Source organism: Manis pentadactyla, chromosome 9, assembly GCF_030020395.1.
Source record: "Manis pentadactyla isolate mManPen7 chromosome 9, mManPen7.hap1, whole genome shotgun sequence".
NCBI lineage: Eukaryota > Metazoa > Chordata > Mammalia > Pholidota > Manidae > Manis > Manis pentadactyla.
In genome coordinates, this window is record NC_080027.1 from 126,782,552 (window position 1) to 126,798,945 (window position 16,394).

Here is a 16,394-nt window from a genome sequence, read left to right on the forward strand (position 1 = left end):
ATCTTGGGCAAGGAATCGGCATTTATTGAGAAATGTTAGCGCGGAGCGTGGGACCAGTATCCCACTGCAGGAGGCACACCCGGGTTTGTCCAAACTGCTTTTAACAGGGGAGGGGAGTGCTGAAACCGCCTCTCTCCCTATCTCCCTTCAGGAAACTAACGGATATTTGCTTCTTAGTGGAAAATATTCTCTCCACAAAGTCACTCATTTTGAGAGATTTCCTTGGCCTCCTCATCCCCACTAACTCTGTAGCAAATAGATGACCCTGAATTTTCTCTCATTTCCCTTCTCGCCCTGTCAGGAGCCCTGAGACTTGCCACAGTAAGCACATACCTGCAAGGTAACCGCCGTCCAAACTCCAGAAACCCTTTCAGGGACATCCCGAGGAGAAGGCGTCAAGGGCCTTCCCATCCCGCCCCGCCCCGCCCTGCCCCCGGGCTCCCTCCGGAGGCGCTCTCCCGGGCCCCCAGACCCCCGTCCCCATCCCAACCTTCTGAATTCTACAGGAATCTAAATCTGATGTCCACTGTGCAACGAAAGTGAAAATAAAGAGTCAGTTAGAAATGACTTTCTTAATCTCAAAATGTCCTTAGGAAGAAAGTCTGAGTAGACCAACACTGTTTTTAAATTGTAATTCCTTTACATCAACAAGAGCGAACAGTTACCACCTTGAGGAAGGAGCATGGACTTCAGAATCAAATCCGTGAGTTCTGTTTACAGTTCACGCTCCTGACATGCTGAGTGACCTTGAGTAAATCACTTGACCTTTTCTGGTAAATTTTTTATCACTAAAATAAGGTTAAGAAAGTAAAAGTTATAGTTCATGAGGCAGTACCAGAAAGCATGCTGTTAACAAGCTTATATTTCTCGCCTTTCTGATACTTCACCCAAACTCATCCCACTGTAAGGAAGATAACTATTTACCAAGGGGATCACTAACCATTCTAGGATCATTAAAAATAGATCCTTGCAGAGAGGTACTTGCTGACTTGACTGTCAGGCTGCAAGGACTCAATTACATTACCCCCCCCCCCCAAGGCAAACTGCTCACCAACCGGCTTAAGTTAATCTATATTCACATTATTAGGTGTTTAAAAGTTAAGTATATCTTTTCTTACCAATCACACAAAAACACACATAACACAGCTTCCCAAAAGACCAAGAAAGAGGCAGACTTTATTAATTTGGTCAATTTCAGCCCCCTTAGTCTCTCAAACTCACTCTGGTCCTATTTCAACTCTTCCCCAGGGCTTCCCCAGACACAAATGCCTCCCAAACTTCTGAAGTTCCTTGAGCCAAGTGGACTTCTCAGAGAACTTTTTGTTCTGATAAGGTGAAGAGTGAGGAGGTGCCATGCAAAGAAGAAGCTGTTACCCTGAGGTAGGTTCTGGTCTTGGGGAACAAGGTTTCTGACCCTTGCCCTGCAGAGGTCTCCCAGGAGGGTTCGGGGAGGTCGAGCTTCCAGGTGGGAGTCTGTCCCAGAGCTCTTCTCTAGCTCATCTCAAGGTCAATGCTGAATCCAAGATAACCTAGACATTGTGTCTGGGTGGAGAGGTCAAGTAAAGGAAAAAAGCACTACCAAGCCTCTGTTCTCCCTTCCTCCATAAACCTTTAATGAAACAAGAGTTTATTAAGACACATAGTAAAGAAATCCTTAAACTCCAGTCACAACTTGTGGATGGAGGCCAGTAAAGAGAATCTGGGAAGCACTATCTTAGAGGCAGTCTGGGGCAGGGAAGAGAGGAGGCACGGGAGCTTAGCTTCCTGGAGGGAACTGGCTGCCTCGGTCCAGCAGCAACAATCAGAACGAGGGCTTGTGTGACTGTAGCTGGAGGTCAGGGAGACATAATGGGCTCTCCCACTTTGGCTGCATGCGTCTACGTGGAGAGGCCCTCGTGGACGCAGAGTTAACTGAGATTGTCACTAGACTAAAATCAGGCCCCAAGAGCGCTCAGGGGACTAGCTAGCAAACTTCCTATCACAGGCTCAATACAGTGTTTGCATTTTGGATTATGTGCCCCCAACTATGTAGACATAACTCCCTGTGGGTAATGTGCAATATTATATTGAAGGTGTGTAATATACTCCATAAATGCACTTAGTTTGAAGAATGAACTACATTTAAAACAAAGCATAGTGTTGGTCACAGTTCAGGAGCATCAGTAAATACTTGTTATATGACATGTTTTGTGTTACACAGACTTGGCTCTTTTGATATAGGCTTTATTCCTTCTCTTTCTTAAATTAGTATTGCTTATCATTCAGTAAAAACACCCAATTTGGGAAAAGGAAAAAAACAACTCAGAACCAATTATTTCACAGTGTTCCAGAGCTAGTTAGCACTAAGGGAACGATCTGGTTACACCCCAAGTCTGCAGCTCCTACATCACACTGAGCATCTTGCAGTTGGGCTGAAGGAACAGTTAGCTTACTTCCACTTTTCTCTCTGAGTACAGATACCTACACCCAATTTTCATGGAACCACCCATGTGCCTAGAAGAAAATGTCCCGCCCAGCTAGGACCCACAGAGACAGCTTTTTAAATAACGGACACACATTCTAGTACAACACAACTGAACTGACCGTAGTTGCGAATCCTGACTGAGCTCCGCACACCTGGGATCAGGCCTGTCACCGCTCCCCACCGCATCCCAGCCTGCCATTCGCTTCCCCACCCACTCTCTGCGGCTGCACCTGCGAGTTCTTCCCGGTGGGCAGCCAGACCCCAAATGGAAGAGGAAATTCGCCTTCAGGGATGAGGTCAGCCCCTTCCGTCCAAGTGTCCAGTCTGATGGCTCCACGTGTCCCCTCCTCGTCTCCGTCAGCGCTTTGGGTGACTGTCTAGCCAGGAGCCCCGGGAATGGCCTCAGCGCTCCGTGGGGGCAACAGCGTGAACACATCCACTCTCGGTGCCAGTAGCCAGCCCGGGTGACTAAGATGTTGCCACCAGGGACATCTCACAACCACCTGTGGGGCTGCAGTACCAGGGAAAGGAGGGGGCGGCTGCCTGCGCCGGAAGGGGGCGGCCGCCTGCGGGGGAGAGCCAAAAACGGGGCCTTTTACGGGAAGATGGGCCTGTCGCCCCCCCCCCCCGCCCTGGCCCCGGGCCCGGAAGTGCCTGGGCAGGTGTGCGGCGCGCCTCCTGGGGTGCTTGGCGGCTCGGTCCCGAGCAGCCCCTCGGGCGGGACTAAGGCGTGCGGCCGGCGCTGGCCCCGGGCCCTGCGGGCGGGCGGGCGCTGCTGCCCCGGCTCGGGCCGGGCCGCCTGCGGTCCTCCCGACGCGGGGGCGCTGGGCGCCGGGGCGGCCGGTGAGAGGCCGGCTCTTCCCGGCAGCAGAGACGCCAGCGCCTCCGTCCCCGCCATCCCCTCTCATTCCCCCGGGGGGCGGCGGGGCCTCCGGCCCTGGAACCGCAACCCCGGTGCGCGCCCCGCCGGCCCCGGGTGCGCGCCTCCGAGCGCGAATCGCTCCGCGCGCCCCCGAGGACTCGGCGCTGCCGCCCGCGACCCACAGTGCAACGGCTCCGCGCGTCCCTTTCAGCCCCTTCCTTGTGCCCGGGTTTTCTTTCTGTCTGCGGAGCAATCGGGTCCGTCGCCCTCTGCCCGCCCCCCCCGGTGTTCCTTCCCCGTGGGTCGGAGCACTTTCTCGGAACCGTGTCCTCAGCTGATACCCTTTAGCTGTAGGTGACCCGTAAAAACACAATCACGGCGCCCAGCGGAGCCAGCTGGTCATCGGAGGCGAGAGGAAAGCCCAGCTTTGCTTTTCCTTCTGGGAGCCGGGACTCCGGTCCTGCCAGGCCGCAGCGAGCCGGCAAGCGCATCCCGGGCCTAAAGCGTAAGAAAGTGCTAGAAAAGGCATAGCCCTTGAAAAGCTGGGGAAGCAGAAGGGCACGCGTTCCAACACACTGGGAATCACCGACCAGTGGGGTGACCGCCCTGTCGTCCTTTACCTTCAGGATTAACTGAATATATTCTCTTAACACTGTCGAGTTCATGACTTATACATTTTTTAAAAAATTAAAATTAGTTTTATTTCCTTCTGTTTATAGAAACAAGACATCCTCATTGTTTTGAAAAAAAAATTACCCTTCACTTCTCATCTTTAATGATTATGCATGTTTTTGATTTGTCAGAAAAGATTTTCTTTATCTGCAATGAATGAGACACCATTTTGTGGTGTAGCTTGAAACTTCACAAATATTTGAAAAGTATTTGTTAAAGTTTGATCCGTGATGACTCCATGTGGCCAACCTGTTTCAAGTTGTTCAAATTTTAGTTTATTATTTCTGATTAAAAATTATCAGAAAATGTTAGGGATAAGATTAATATATGATGCATTTTATTTTCTCTTAGCTGTTTTAGGCTAATGGAATGACATCCAAAAACAGTGGATATAATTAATACTACTTGAAATATCCATTTGCTTTTTTTAAACTTCAGCCAAAGATAAATGTGTGATACATACATGGCCTTATGTGCTTTTAATAAACACAATAGGAAAAGCAGTGACCTATACTAAATACATCAACAAGATCAAGTTACATGTATTAATATAGTAGCAGAATAATAAATAGCTGATAAATAGAGCAACTCCTACTTACCTATAGGTGTAAGTCCGTGCTTTAGAGATTCTTGTAAATCCCCAGTATCCGAATTAGAAGACATTCTTAGTGAAATTACAGGTGGTCCCTTGGCTTAAAATACAAATCATTGAGCACAAGAAAGAGTGCAGCTTCTCAAATTTTGTAGCCTTGGGGAAGACACATCAGACTGACCCTTAGTGAAAGTTAAGAAAAAGCAAAAAAAAAAAAAAAAAAAAAATCCAAGAATTCAGAAAGTTACAAGCAAGTCTTTCCCTGGACTCTGTACTTTTTCTAGCATTAGTGACCTGCTGTAAACCATGTATCCAGTTTCATGATGGTTTCTAATCAGAAGAATGGAAACTTTTGATAGGCTTGGACTGATCATATGACTCTATGCAGGTTGATAAGAGGACCCTGTTATAAAGTGACAGCAAAAGAGATAAGAACTCTTGGCAGATAATGGCCCAGAAATGATTAACTCAGAAGTGGAGAGGTGCTATGCAGCACAGAGAGTGGAAAGTTGTAAAACTGAGGGGTCAGAAGATCATACTTAGTGGATAAAACTCCAAACCAGCTTAAATCCACTAACTAAACTTAGGCTTGTGACATACCGCCTTGATGTCATCACTTCTTTGCATAGAGGAGGACAGATACAGCTCTTCTGACCTCTGTAAATATATTTTAGATGGATAATATTGGCAGACATTAATTCTTTAAGTGATGACTAGAGAGATGATTGACACTTTGAAACACTGCAGGTAGCATTTCCAAGCTTACGGTCATTTAATTATTCATGTTTTGTCAACCAACTTTTTTATAGTGCCTATTCACTAGCTGAGGAGTTAACCTTAGCTTGTTTGTATATTTGTCCATTGATTGGAAAGGCAGCCCTGTCTCTTTACCCCTAATAAAGTAAAACTTGTACTTTAGTTTGTGCTGACAAAATGATGAATGTGTAACATATATCCCATAATTTTTAAGTTATTATTCTTTGAATCCATGGAAAAAATCTGGATCACCCTTTGCCATGACAGAGCTATCACCCAAATGCCTAAGGGTCGTTTTAGGCCCTTGTTGAATATCCTTGTTGTTCTTTAAAGTAATAAAATATAGATTCTTAGAGCAATGAATGCCTTTTCCCATGTTGTGGTAGTGGTTGTTTTCTTGTTTTTTTTTTATTTTGCTAAAGGAGCAAACATTTTTTTGCTCTCAGATTGTCTTTGGAAAACCCAAAGCATTTATATATAGTATTTTTCCTATCAAAACTGTATTTTTTGTGGGGGGAGGTGATTAGATTTGACTGCATATAATGAAAGGCCAGCATAACAGAGGTTTAAATAGGACTTTTATGTCTCTCTTAGAAAAGAAGTTCAGAAGTAGGCAATCCAGGGACGGTAATGGCTCAGAGAAGTTGTCTAGGACCTGGTTCCTTTCATTTCACTATTTTCTATCTCTTGTCCTCATGTCCCAAGATGGTTGCTAGAGATCCAGCCATCACTACCAAGAAGCACTATGGAGAAAGAGGAGAGAACAGATACTCCTTTTCAAGGACATTTACCACAAAAACAAATAGACTTTGCTTACATATTGCTAGGCAAAAATTAAACACATACTCATACTTAGCTGCGAAGGAGGCTGGATAATGAAGTATTTTAGTTGGGCAGGTAATTTAGTATTTCAAACTAAAACAGATTGGGTGATTTAATCATCCATGTCAGTTCCTTGAAGTTCTTTCATTAAATAATCAAACAATACTGTTGCATAATGCTAGAAATGTACCTATGTATATGTTAAAGGACATGTGACTATGAAGCAGCAAATAAAAATTATGACCCCCCAAAATTTTTGCTTATGTGAATTATATCTATTTATATGTATTATATTAGGAATTAAAGTTGAAAAAGTTAAAACATTACTAGTTATTTATAAGTATATTAATTTATTGTTATCAAAATATTATAATATAAATAACATTTTACATTTAAAAACTATTTTCCAAAACAAAATAATTCACAAAAAGCAGCATTTTTTATGTCCAGAAGTCTTTTTAATGTTCAGTTTAATAGAAAGTTGGATTTGCATATCTGCTTCTGAACTCAGTTTGTAGCAATATATTGCTTTGGTTGAAATATATAAGAAAATATGGTCTTCAAGATAGGAAATTAGAAAAAGGAGTATTATAATAATTTTGTCAGGTAATTATGGATATTTTTCTTTCACTCTAACCCAAAACTCCACCAGTGATATCTTCTTAAAGATTAGCTGAAATATGGGACCCGAAATTCTAGCTGTGAACTTTTTGCACTCTTTTTCTTTAAAATTCATTGACCTATTTATGCTTCAAATGTACCTTTTACCATTGCATGATTCTGTTATATCTTAACATTGGTAATTTGAAAAATTAGAATGTTAATGAGGCTAATGTCCCAGTTTCAGTTTCTATAGAAGAAAAAATTTATAAAGGCAGAAAACTATTTGCAAGCCCCTATCGGCACATTATCTCTAGCTGACACAGAGCTGCGCCTTAGTTAGGAAGGATCAGTACCATATACTTAGGGTGCAGTTGATAAAGAAGAAAGGGACCTTCTCTGAAATTCTGATTGGATGAGGACGCTCGGTTAGTTAGAATAAATTCATGCCACTAGCTAGTTCCAATGTTAAAATCGAAATTTTATTTTATTACTTTACTTTTCTGGAACAGAATCTGCTTTTTCTCAGTGACTAAAGTCCATGCATATTTTCAGGCCTTTATGTGGTTTCAGACAGTATTACTTTGATGCTTCTTTTAAACGAAGTAACCAAGGGAGAGTGTATGTGTGTGTAGATAATATATAACTCATACATGGCCATTTGCTGTGACATGATTTCACCTATCATGTGATAGATTTAGCAGTCATTGAAGACTCACATCCCAGAATTCATGATTCCTTTTTTTCCTTGTTGTTTACTCTGATTACTCTTGTTGACATTTCCCCTCACATCTCACTCTATTTCAGTAGGAACTTTGGAATACAGCATCAGAATGATAAAAGTGCTATATGGAGAGACCAGATAGAAGGGAAATGAGAATAAAGAAAGGCCTCCCACCTCTCTCTCCCTCTCCACTCACTGCCTTTTATCTGTGTTGCAGGCTCTGAACCCTGACTCACCTCTATACCCAGTTTGGGTGACTCCTGGAAGTCAGGGTGAGAAGTGGTCATGGCTATGTCTGTGGCCCACATGCATGTTGAAAGTTAGATATCCACATAGCCTCATCAGCAGAGATTCTGTTGAAGAGACCTGCTCATGGAAGGTAGGTAGCTTACAACTGGCACAGGTGTGCACAGAGTGAGGGAGCTGGTAATACTGGCTGTCAGGGGAGGGGGCGTTTGATAAACATGCTGGTTTTCCTTTGAGCCTTAAGGTCCTGTGTATACAGAACTAACCCACTCTACTTTGTATGAACACCGTCTAGGTAGTAGTTGCTTAGATTAATTTTTTCTTTTAAATATATAGTGGATTTCAAAATACGATTTTTTAATTTTAGATGGAAACTCAGAAAGGGCATATCTTTTTGTATATTTTATACCAGTAACTACTTTGGAGTATGTGGGTTTTCTTTTACACATGCCAAAGTGTTGGATACTCATTTGTTAAGGCTGTACAGATTCTTTAATCCATAAGATAGCATTGCCCATCAAATTCTCCCAACACTCTGCCTGTAAACCTAATTGTTTTCCCCGAGAAATCACGCAGTTGTGATTGGTGAATGCATTCCAGCTGAGCCTGAGAACGCATGCGATTGTGGTGGGAATGAAGGTAGTGGCCACTGGGATTTGGATCAGAAAGTTTATACCTCCCATCCCTGCTCTGACCCCTACGTGGGGGCCAAGTGTTGCTTGACCTCCCTAAGCCTTGAATTCTTCATAAATGGAAATGACAAAAATTATGGAATCCAATGTTTGTTGTGAGAACTAATTTGAGATAATATATAGAAAGTGCTCAATACATATTTAGAAGTCATTAAAAACAAATATGGACCACATGCCTTGAAGTCTTAGAAACACATCTTCCATTATGATAGTTTGGAAGACATATGCAAGATTTTTGTTTATGTATTTTGCTTTTGACACTAGTTCTTAGTTGCAGATACTTTTTGACACCCTATAAAAAACCTCATGTAATTCTTATAATTTAATAGCCATTACATAGTGATTGACTTTCATTCTCTTCCTTTCTGTATTTGGCTAATGAAACATGTAACAATAAATATATTGAATTTAGTGCTTTGTTTTTATGCCTCTCATTAGAAAGAATTATTTCACAAAATGTACCAAAAGTAGAGGGATGATAGCATTAGTAGGTTCCAAACAGCTCCTACCAGCACCTTTTAAAAATACTATTTGCTATTTGTCACTCTTACTTTCCCGTAGAACTTACTGGCATGCTGAGGAAACATTACATTAATGAGTTACTTTGGTCTTTTGAAGCTTATCTATCAGGCTGATTTAATAGAAATACATACCCAGTGCTTTGTGAGAAGTGAACATATTTTTGTGAAAGAGGATCGGCATAAATAACGTTACATGAGATACAAGTAACAGGTGGTCAGAACTCTGCCGCGGAGGCAGTTAATAAGCAATTTACATTCCAACTGTGCTGGGGGAAAAACAAAACCAATCATAACTTCAATTTTTAGTAGTTATTTTTCTCAATCAAGGCATAGTCTAACCATTTTTTTTTTGGCCAATGTGGGCATTTTCCATTAAGGCATTCTGTTTTAACATCTTCACTATCCCGCTAAACGCATCAGACACCACCACATGGCATATTTATAATGACTCACGTTTACAAGGGTACGTGTTTATAATGATAAAACATTATTTGCTAACTGATTTCAGAAAGGATTTGTAAATGATTGACAGATAACTAATGACTCCAAGGTGTCTTTGCCAAAATCCAAAAGGCATTCAACAATGTCATCTGAACCCATATTGCAAGATGCTGTTGAAGTTCGTTAATGAGTTACAGTCCCTGTAAACTTCCTGAATATGCTCTTCTCAGACTGGACATACACGTGAGGAACTGATATTCTTATAACGTAGGATTTCTGCTGAGCTGTACATGAACATATACTGGAAAGGGCCTTTGAGTCTGTTTACAGTTTGGGTTACTTAAGACTAAGCACCCTAAATGATTCCTTACTCAAGGGACTGATTGCACCAGATATTGGGGAGTTTATGGAAGGGAGAAACACCGAGCTGGCTGGTTCCTGCCAATCTGTCGTCACTAGTGCAATTTGGCTTGTGTTCTCCACTAACGAAGCCGTTTGTTGCCAGTTTTATGAAGGACCTGGACTAGGGTTGGCACTTCTTTTTTACCAGGTTCCTTAACAACCACCTAACCCCCAAATTATACAAGACGGTGGGATGGTGGGTTTGGGAAAGGAGTGACTAGGTAAAGATTTCTCCCCATTCTTTTTAATAACTGTGAGAATTGTGGCATCTGGCAGGAAAGATAAGTGACTTTTACACAGTACTATTATGGCCAGGTAAATACTACTCACTTTTTATAGCACTAATAATTAAACAGAGCCTAGTCAATCTTTTGGCAATTGAAATGTTTAGGACTTTATTCTTCCGCAGGCTTGTGTTGAGTTCCCCACGTTTATCACGATGTATGATCTGTGCCTAATGACTTACGGTTTATATCTTTATTTAGAGTAAATGAGATAAACTCGGTACCATTTCATTTCCATTTAAGGCTTTTAAAAACATTTAGGCATATAACTGAATTATCTGAACAGTTTTTAAAAGAATACTCCCTAGAACATCGACAGGATTTCCCTAGGAATCAAAAATTATTTTTACAATGTGGAGCCACAAAATAGATCTCAGACATTCTTAATTCATGAAGCTGAATGTTACATATTACCCAACATTATCTGGTAGACCATATGAATAAAATAATCTTTCAAATAATAGGTGTTCCTCTAGAATGAAGTCTTTTATATGGCTAGATCTTTTGTGTGGTCATTTAAGTCAATCTTGATGTGTCTCACTTATTCTAGTAGACATTGTTTTGTGTCCTCTCAATCCTTTGTGATAAAAGAAAATGTTTAATCAAAAATGATGAATAAAAGACAATTTAAAAATAACTGTTACTTCATTTCTCAACACACAGCAATCTGTGATTAGTCAAACATCAATGCTGGCTGTAATAAAATAAGGGCATCAGTGAACAAATGTTGTAAGTTCCATTATATTTTGAGAAAGAAGCATAAAACCAAAAAAGAAAGGTTCGGTTGAAAAAAACTGAAGGTATTTATAAAGGTCCACTTATACTATGTGAAATTGAATATATAAAAATGAGTTTCAAAAACGTAGGCCAGCTTTCTACCAATTATTTTTATTTCCGTGAATCTAAAATGTTATGCCCACAAGCATTATTTATTTAGATACTAATATGTTTTAGATTTTTCAAGACCTGTTGAATTTTCCAGAAAGCCACAAACTATCTGATTTTTCTATGTTTACCTAATAGTTAAGGGGAAAGAAAGTTGAGATTTTGGGTAAATAAAACATTTGGAATCGTGAGATTTCAATTATCCATTCTTTCTTTGTAAACTTCCATGGCTACACAAGCTTTACTGTGATGTTTGAATGCAGTGCCTTTTTGCCTTTATTGTGATCTTAAAGTTTATTTATTCCCATTAATTGTATTAATATCAGAATACATATGAGACTTAGAATAACTCTGTTACTAGCTATATGATTTTCGACTAGTTTTTCAATTTCTCTTTACCTGTCCACCCTTCTGTATGACTTCCACATTTATTGAGCACATACTATATGTCAGGCACTCCACTAAGTACTCTATATACATTCTATCACTTAATCCTTAAAGTTATTATTTTATTCCTATTTAAAAATAGGACATTTTAAGTAATTTACCCAGTGCTACACACGTAGAAAATGATAGAGCTGAACTCAAGTCCATGGTTGACTTCAATGCTCAAGGTCTTAGCCACTATAAGATTCTGCCCTGAAAAATTATTTTATGAATTAAATGATGTGGATGCCTCATACATGGTGGTCATTCGATAAATATCATTTATCACTACTGATATTGATGGCTGGAAAAGTTTGCACTGGGGAATGCAAAGGACTTTAAACACACAGTCAGTGACACCTTATGTCCACGAGTGATGTAAACACAGATAAAATAGCAACAGATTGTAGGGGCAGCCCCGATTTATCATGTCCCTGAAGGAACTCATTATCTTTTATTTCAAATGCCCCCCTTTTGTGATGAATGACTACCAAGTTGCTAAATCAGAAATTTGGGTATCATTATAAAACCCTCCCTCTGATTTACCTGCCACACCTGTGCTGTTGACAAGCTCAGTGCTTTGTTTCCTGGGCACGGGCGACCCCTCCCCACCGGACCTGCACCACCCTTCTTCACCGTGTCACACTGGAGAGCTCACTGAGCTGGAGGGGCTGCAGGCACGTCACTGATGAGCAGCCTGGCCTGTGGAGAGTTCTTTGTTCCCGTCCACACTGTGGCCTCAGCTCGGGGCAGCCTGAATGCGCCTCTGGGGACAGTGGCAGGGTCAAAGGAGAGTGTGACACGTCTAGCCCAACGACTGGCCCGCAGGTGGCCCTCATTTCCTGTGCTGACCGCTGCTGTGGTCTCCCCGTGGATCCGGGCCTGTACTTGGCTTCCTCCAGGCCGTGGGCTACGCTCCTTTCTGAAGAACTGAAAAAGAAAAAAACCAATGATCACATGTTGCTGCTTAAAATTCTTCAGCGGTCTGCCATACCCTTTAGAATTAAGTTCATCTCTAAGTTGGAGCCACAGACCCTTTAGGGTTTGATCTTTTATTTTTTTAACCTCTCTGATCTAACCTCTCCCAACCTTCACATTCATTCTATGCACTGGCTACGAAGAACTATGTGAAGTTCCCCCAAACATCATCATGTTTCAAGCCTCTGCCTGATCATCTCTTCATTTGCCCGTTCATCCACTCATCCGTATGTTCCATCAGCTGCAAGGTGCTGAAGTTACCACGGATGCTGGGATACAGAGCCAGCCTTGCCTGGTTCAATTTGCTGCAAGAGACACACGATGTCCGCCAGCACTAACCTTAGGATGCTGGGGCGCGAATCCATCCATCCTGCAAAGATGAGAGGGAACTTCCCAGGGGAAACGGCCCTTGAACATCCTTGGGGGCAAATTAAAGTTTTAGCCAAGCAGCCAGGGTATTCCCGGGAGGAAGCAGCACACAGAAGCCGTGGAGGCATGGGGGCCTGAGACGTGCTCAGGGACAAACGCATTCTGCTGGGGCTGAGCCCGGCCTGGGTTTAAGGATGCATCCCTGGAGCATTTCTTTAAAAGGCAAACAAATGGCAACAGAGGGAATAGCCAACAGTTGGGGAATGGCTAAATAAATGACAGGGTCTCCACTTCATTGCCTTTCAGGCAGCTGGTAAAAATAGCTGAGTAGAGCCTTACTGGGTGGCTTGGAGGGGTTCATGTGAAGTATTTATTGGTGCATGAACAAAGCTGGCCATCGTGTGAGTGTGAGAATCAAGCGAAAAAGGAGAAAACAAACTATAGACGTATGATCACATGACACATTTATGTAAAGATCTGTATCCAAATAAAAGGGATTGAAATGACTTGGGAAATGCAGACAAATACAAAGGAAAGATACACGAATCAGCAGTAATCCTGACATTTTGAGACCTTAACATTTTGAATTATTTTCTTCTAGTCCTTTCCTATGTAGTTAAGGGCTCAAATAAAGACAAAATTGATATATTGCGTATATAGTTCCATATTCTGCCTTTTTAAACATTGACCATTAGATCAGTATTTTTTCCACCCACTAAGACACACTTTTTTAATATCTGGCTGTTATTCCTTCAGACGGCTCCTTCCCAGCTTTCTCTCCTGTTGTGGGACAGTTAGTGTGTATATATTTTGCTGATTTAAATGATCTCATCATTGACTAGCTGTGTTACCATGGACCACCTAATCTTTATGTGCCTCAGGAAAATGGACAAAGTAATGGTATAGGGTAGATGCGATGAGTAAAATGATTTAGAATATATCTGCTTATTGCTAAGCCTGGTGTACAGTAAGTAAATAAACCGTCTCTGTTCGGATGCTCTCAGGCAGAGTATGAGAATCTCTTGTCTTCTCAGAGACGGCCCTGCCTACCTCGGGTCACTGCTCTGAGTGGTTACCGAAGTGTTGCACGTGGCTAACGTGGCATCTGACACATAGCAGGCCCACAGTCCGTTTCTGCTGGTCTCCCGTGCCTGCAGACAGTGCTTCCTCTGTGCTGCCGCGGCACCTGGCCTGGAGCTCTGTTGTAGGACTTCCCTCCCCACACCGTGATGAGCTCTTTCTTCTCTCACTTGTTCCCTAAGGTGGGAGTCTGTTCCTTGTCTGTCCCCAGCACCCACCTGGTGTGGGCTCCTGGTACATGTCCAGCGAAGGAGCCGTAGTGAGAAGGGGGCCCAAGAGGAAGGTTACTTGAGGGAACAGGGAAGAAAGAGACGAGAGAAATGATCCTGGGAAACGGGGTTACACTGCCAGGGAAACAGAGGAGATAGTGAGAGTGCAGACACGGGTAAAGATCTCCATGCGGTGCAGGCTGGGGGAACCAGTGAGGAGACTGGCCAGTGAGCAGCAGGGCCGGACCCTCTGCGTGAGGATTCATTCGCAGACTTTGAGTCCCTGCTGTGTTGCAGGCGCGGTGTGTGTGTGTGTGTGTGTGTGTGTGTGTGAAGTTATGTAGAGAGTGTCTCATTTAACCATTTCAAGCACCCTGGAATAAGTAAAAGATATTAATTCCTCCATGGAGGAACTATCCCCCAGAGCTATTTTAAGGATGACAAAAGTGGAGATTTGTGAAGTTAAATTATGTGATCAGGGTCAGCCAGCTAGGAAGGAGTGGAGCTGTGATTCATGGGTCTGTCTGGCTCTAGGGTCTGGGGACTCACCGCCCTCCTGTCCCCAGTCCTTTATGCAGCTAGGCCCAGAGCTGGCTCAGTGTTGGTCAAATAAGGTCAAGTGTGTCCTGTCGGTCACTGTGGTGAACGGTGCAGCAGGCCTGCCTCTCAGTATTCTTCTCCTTTAATAGTTTGGCGTCCGGTAATTGACATTCGCGAGGTGCTCTGCAGTGATCTGTAAAGAGACAGCCCTATAGTAGGAAACCAAATCGACAGGGTCAGAATGTCCTCCTAGAGAGGGCGCAGAGGACCTGGTTTCCGTGGGCGAAGCTGAAGGCGCACTGGCCGTGCCGTTCATCAGCCACAGTCTTCAGGCTCAGGCTGCCGGAAAAGTCACATCCGTCATCCCAGTGCTTCTGAACCATCAGAGGAAAGAAGAAAATTGAGGACAATGAGTCGACACAGGACAAGAGAGGTATTTTCCTGACAGGGTTGGTGACATAGGCAGGGAGACATTTACAAGGCAAAAGGCAAAACCAAAGCCTATTTTATTTTTAAGCAGAAAGATGAAGATAGACTCCTTCAGTTGCAGAGAAGCGAAAGGTTAAAATGCTTGAGAATATATTTTTTAAAATCACAAACGTGAGCTTTAGAAAAGCCCCAGCCAGTTCTGAGTGCAAGGAATGAAAGAAGTGTTTTAAAATAAGGATTTGAGCTTTTAGATCACGGCACCACGCTTTCTCATTGTGGCTCTAGAGAAATGTCCGTGGGCAGTCCCTCTCCGTAGGGTAGTTGCTACAGAACTACAGGGGAATATGCGTGCTTACTGGCCCCGGCTGCACAATGCGCTCTGAATTCTGAGTTGGCCATAGTACAGTTTTTAAGGGCTTATCATGGCTTTGCAGGGTTCCCACTTCTGGTATGATTGGGTTTGAGGTCCTTGTAAAGAGGCTACCTCACTAGGGAAAGATTCGAGGGATTTTTCCCCTTTAGTTCATCAAAAGTAAAAGCACTTTGACATTCTCTCAAATTCAGTCTCAGTAGAAAGTTCCCATGGTTGGTCAGAATTCTCTGCAGCTAATCATCGTGTGGGAGATTCGGCCGTCAGTTAATGGGAGCTAATGATTTGAACAATGAACATTGATTTTCTTTTCCTACTCACGCCCAAGGTAAGCTCCCTACTTTGTCCTGTAGGATGGGAGTCGGGTTTGATTTCCAGTGTGACTATCTGATAAACTTGAGGCATTTGACAAAAACGTGAAGTGATTTTGGTTCACTCTGGGTAAAGGCCGCCGTTGTGTAGTCTGGGCAGCACTAACATTTTTTGTACAAAAGTTTATCACATGAATGTTAAAATCAGCTTTTAGGTAAGTTAAAGAATAGGCCATTCTTACAAAACAATAGAATAAAATACATCCTGAATCCATCATTAAGCAATCTATGTCTCCCCCCCACCGCCCCCCCGTTCTCTCTCCTTTTCTAGGCATATCTTTAGGTTATTTTCCTCTTGAAGACACTGCTTTTCCCTGGGTTCCATTCAGAGAGTAACAGAAAGCCCAGAACGAAGTGGCTTCAACAAGGACAATACCCTCTCTCATGTTGTAAGAGCCCAAGGCGAGATGGGCTCACGGCCTGGCGGCATCTTCAGGCCCCTCGTGCTTTCTGTCCCCACCATTGCCAGCAGGCTGGCTTGTCCCCTGGCAGCTTTCCCTGTTGCCAGGTGGCTTCAGCAGTTCCAGGACTCACACCAGACAACAAAATCATAATGTCCCCTGTGAGAAACGAGGGTGTCCTATTTGCTCTCTTCTCATCAGAAAAGAAATCCCCACAGTATCACCCCTGTGGATTGCTCTCTGTGTCACTGACAAGAC

General features: G+C 43.0%; 1 protein-coding gene across 3 annotated transcripts in view; it reads right to left on the reverse strand.

Moving 5' to 3' along the window:
- NR5A2 (nuclear receptor subfamily 5 group A member 2) overlaps positions 1–4,965 on the reverse strand; it is a 118,085-nt gene extending 113,120 nt beyond the window's left edge. For 2 of the 3 annotated variants that reach the window (XM_036909458.2, XM_036909452.2), the window contains exon 1: positions 4,598–4,965. In XM_036909458.2, coding sequence (XP_036765353.2) covers positions 4,598–4,661 — 64 coding nt within the window. In that variant the 5' untranslated portion in view covers positions 4,662–4,965. The remainder of the gene's footprint in view (positions 1–4,597) is intronic. The other variant, XM_036909453.2, reaches the window with a different exon arrangement.
- Positions 4,966–16,394: the final 11,429 nt, after the last annotated feature.